At 62.0% G+C, this 4,320-nt stretch overlaps 1 protein-coding gene across 1 annotated transcript in view; it reads left to right on the top strand.

Moving 5' to 3' along the window:
* Positions 1 to 4,320, top strand: part of SH2B2 (SH2B adaptor protein 2) — a gene marked incomplete in the record, with an annotated part of 12,097 nt that overhangs the window by 7,436 nt on the left and 341 nt on the right. The window contains 4 exon segments of the mRNA XM_027774634.1: positions 421 to 505; positions 929 to 1,137; positions 3,504 to 3,675; positions 4,239 to 4,316. Coding sequence (XP_027630435.1) covers positions 421 to 505; positions 929 to 1,137; positions 3,504 to 3,675; positions 4,239 to 4,316 — 544 coding nt within the window.

Here is a 4,320-nt window from a genome sequence, read left to right as displayed (position 1 = left end):
GTGGCGGCAGAGGGCAGGTTAGGACTGGCGCTGCTCATGGGCCTGTCAGCCACTACCTGGCTCTGTACGCAGCCTGGGGTCCCTGTCCAAGTCCCACAGCAGGACGCGGTTGTGCTTTCTCACCACCACAGTGACAGTGAGGAGGACGCCGAGCTCTCGTGTGCCCGGGGAGGCTGTCTGGCCAGCCGCGTGGCCTCCTGCAGCTGTGAGCTCCTGACAGAGGGTAGGTCAGGACAGGACTGACCTGAGTAGTGGGGGACAGGGTTGGAGGGGGCGGATGCTCGGAGTGGATGGGAAAGGGAGATGCTTCTTACCTGCCACTTTCCAGCAGCGGACCTGCCCCGGCCCCCAGAGACACCGACAGCCATCGGGGCCGTGGTGACCGCCCCACACGGCCGAGCTCGAGACACTGTTGGAGAGTCCCTGACCCACGTCCCACTGGAGACCTTCCTACAGACCCTGGAATCCTCCCCGGGTGGCGGCAGCGGGGACAGCAACAACACAGGTGCCAAAGGGAGCTTCTCTCCCTGCCCCTCCTCTGGGCTCCGCCCCTGGCTATGGCACCCGTGGGCTCCCTCCAGCGCCCTTGCTGAGCCTCAGGAGCTGTGACATCTCATCCACTGGGTCCTTGGCACAACTCTGCCGTAGTTCTGGCTTTCGTGGGCTAGCTGGGAAATTGACCCTCCCCACTGAACCTGGTCTCAACAGAAAATGCTCAGAGAGAGGCGCCCAGGGTCGGGGACAGGAGCCTTGATTTCCTCCCAGGTGTGTTGCTGGCAGTGCCTCCATTTACCTTATATGCGTAGCTAGTGGGTGGGGTCAACTCCTTGCAAACAGCAGTTTCCATGTAAAAGCCAGAAGATGTTGCCTCTGCCCTCTAGAGGGGCTAACCCCCACCCCCATCCCCTCACACTGTCGTCGCTCCCAGGGGAGGAGAGAACAGAGCCAGACCCCGAGGCTGAGCCCCAGCTGGAGCTCTCCAACTACCCTTGGTTCCACGGGACGCTGTCACGGGTCAGAGCAGCTCAGCTGGTGCTGGCAGGGGGGCCTCGGAGCCACGGCCTCTTCGTGATCCGCCAAAGCGAGACCCGGCCTGGGGAGTACGTGCTGACCTTCAACTTCCAGGGCAAGGCCAAGGCAAGTGTGCATGGGGAGCCCCAGGTGGAGAGGGCCTGGGCCCCCGGAGCAGGCTACACGGGTGCAGGTCTGGCATGACGTCCCCTGGGGCCGGGCCTCCCGGGCCATGCTCCTTGAATCACCTTCCCTCCCATACCTCTCTGAGGGGCTGCAGTCATCCCCATCCAGAGCCCTCTCTGTTCCCCAGATGGGAAGCCACTTGCTTGTGGCCAGGCCTACAGGAGCCCCGGCCCTTCTAAGAACCTAACCATGCATCATTGCGGTGCATTGGGGATCACATAGCACTGGGGCTTCTGAGGGTCTTTACCTAGAGCCACCTAGTTGCAGGACTGGTCCACCCCAGACAGCCCCTCTTCTTCCCTGCTCAGGTCTGTTCACAAAGCCTGTACTCAGACAAGGGACTTGGAAGGGAAGCAAGTGTAGATGTGACCCGGAGAGCTGGGCCGGAGAGGAGGGGCTGGGCAGAGCAGCAGGGCTGTGCAGGGTCTGGGGGGTCAGAGGTGGCACATGCTGGTCACATGCTATGATCTGACACATGCTGGGGAGGGAGATTTATTGAGTTGGAGGCAGGCGAGAAGTGCATTCCAGATAGAGTTGGGGGGGGGGGCGTGCAGCAAAAGAACCCGGAGGGTGTACCCTCAAGGAAGGGAGCTGTGTGCTCTAATGACCTGTGGAGCACAGGAAACGGGACAGGAAAGTCTAGTGGATGATTATTTGGAAGGGGGGAGGGGGAGGGTGACAGTGTGGCCAGAGTGGGCAGGGGCCTCAGTGCACCTTCCTGCCCGATCCCACGTTTCCGATAAGGAAATAGACCTAGTCCGAGCTCCTCACAGGACACATTTCCCGTCAGTCCCCGCAAGAGGAGGGTCACCCCAGGATTCCCGCTCCAGGCCTGCATGGTCCGTGTCTGTCTGCAGGGCCCCCAGCTGTTCTAAGCTCCAGCTGGCCCAGTGCTGCTGGCTCCTGTCCTCTCCTTGGCCCCACATGGAGGAGGTAGCACCTCCCCGGGACGCCACCCCGGAAAGCAGCCGCCCTCACAGGCTCCTCTGACAACCAGGCACTTGATGCGCCTGGCATCCCTGGCAGCTCCAAGTTTACTTTTTGGCCAGTCCTGCCCCAGGCAACGTCGCTGGAGGACCTGGATCTGACACATGCCCAAGTCAGAGCTTGATGGCACCCAGCCCACCGGGAATATGGGCTGCTGGGGAGCAGGGCCGCAGAGGCTTCTCTCCTTCCTGGGGCAAGGCCCAGTCTTGAACCTGCCTTGAACAGCTCACCCAGGGAGCTGTCCTGCCAGAGTAGGGGTGGCTGCCCAAGGCCCAATAGTGGTAGGGCAGAAACTGCAGCCTCTGCTCACACAGCTCTTTTCACTTCAGCTAATAAAGGTCTGGAAGGTTTTTCCAAAAGATTGAGACGACCTGCCTTGCTTTCCACCTGCTCCAGCACCCAGCCCTGCCCCTGAAGGCCCGCCCAGATCTGAGGCTGTGGTGGGCCCCCCCTCTGCTGCTCCTTTTGGCTGAGTCCCTGTGTAATGCTGCCCAGGTCTGCTCATACGGTTCCTGGTAACTCCTTGGCCTGTTGCATGGCAGAACTCGTTCATGGGATCACCTAGGACTTTACTGTCCTTTATGAAGGCAGCCAGGCCAGCTCCCTCTCCTGTTTGTGGTCCTATGCATACCCACAGACCCCTCCAATAGGCTCCCTTCCTGCCACACACCCCAAAGAGCCACTCTTCCTCCTGTGGGATGCATGGTGAGCCAAACAGGGCTGAAGCCAGAGACCTGCTGCTCCGCACCCCTAGGCTACAGCCTCAGGGGGCTCTGGAGACCCAGAGAGGAGCTAGCCAGCCCCATGAGCTCCCCCTACAGCACAGGGAAGGAGCATGTACAGTCATTCCTCCCCATTCAGCCCCTGGTGTGCTTCCTACCCCTCTGGGTCCTGCAAGATTCAGAGGGCAGACCCCTAGCCTGCTGGGCTGGGCCCGGCTGGTGTGTGTGTGTTTGCGGGGCTGGTCACACGAATGTGTTCTCTTCCCAGCTATGTGTTGAGCTGGAAGAGTCACTCCCCCTCCTTAGGCCTTAGTTTCCCCTTCTCTAATATGAGGGCAGAGATCCCCACCTGAGCCTTTGAGTTGGGATAGGGAGAAGTATAAAGGACCCAGACAGGGGCGGGTGCTACCTTCAGCTCCTGCTTGGCCTTGTCATTCCTCACCCCCAGATGGGGCTCGCCTGCAAGGGACCTGAGGCTCTCTCACAGTTCTATATTGCTTCTACCAAACTGGGTCCTCCAACCAAGCCCCAGGGCACTTGCCAAGCTAGTGGCTAGCCCAGGGCCCTGGTGCTGACCTTGCCCACTTGTGCCCGCAGCACCTACGCCTGTCCCTGAATGGCCACGGCCAGTGCCACGTGCAGCACCTGTGGTTCCAGTCCGTGCTTGACATGCTGCGCCACTTCCACACGCACCCCATCCCACTGGAGTCAGGGGGCTCTGCCGACATCACCTTACGCAGCTACGTGCGGGCCCAGGGTCCCCCACCCGGTAAGACACCCCACCTGCCCAGTGTGATAGCTCCAGAGACAGGCAGGGGCCATCCAGAATAGCTAGCCAGACGCAATAGCACCAGGCCCCCTGGCCCGTAGCCTTAAGCGTGCCCCCTCTCCAGCGTGGCTGCGCCAATCATAGGCAGCTGGGGCACTGTCAGGAACCGAGTGGCAGCCCCTAGGCGTCTAGGTCCCCGGTGACTCCTGGCAAGGGGAAGGGGTGTTCAGAAGCAGCAAGGTTGGACTCCCCAGAGCTGTACAAGGTGAAGGCTCACACAGCTGTGGAGGGCAGGCAGCGCTGGCTAGTGGGGAGCGCTGGCTAGTGGGGTGTGGGGATGTCCAGCATACGCCATGTGTGCGCTGCGCCTCCACCATGCCCACAGTTATCCAAGGAGGTGGGCTGCCCCCAGGAAACCTCACCTAGGGCCCTGGCACTTGGGGGATCCCCGCCACACCCTTCCTCGCAGGGATCAGCACCCCAGTCTGACCTGCAGGGCCGGAGGCAAGTGGGGGCGCGGTTGCCCGGGCTTGGCGCTGACGCCGCGCCCCCTCTCGCTGCAGACCCGGGGCCCTCGCCCAGCGCCGCGCCCGCGCCCTCCGCCTGCTGGAGCGAGCATGCCGGCCAGCACTACTTCTCCAGCCT

Source organism: Tupaia chinensis, unplaced genomic scaffold (assembly GCF_000334495.1).
Source record: "Tupaia chinensis unplaced genomic scaffold, TupChi_1.0 Scaffold000465_1, whole genome shotgun sequence".
Taxonomy (NCBI): domain Eukaryota; kingdom Metazoa; phylum Chordata; class Mammalia; order Scandentia; family Tupaiidae; genus Tupaia; species Tupaia belangeri.
Note: the sequence above shows the minus strand (reverse complement) of the source record. Positions and strands in the feature narration are given on the sequence as shown.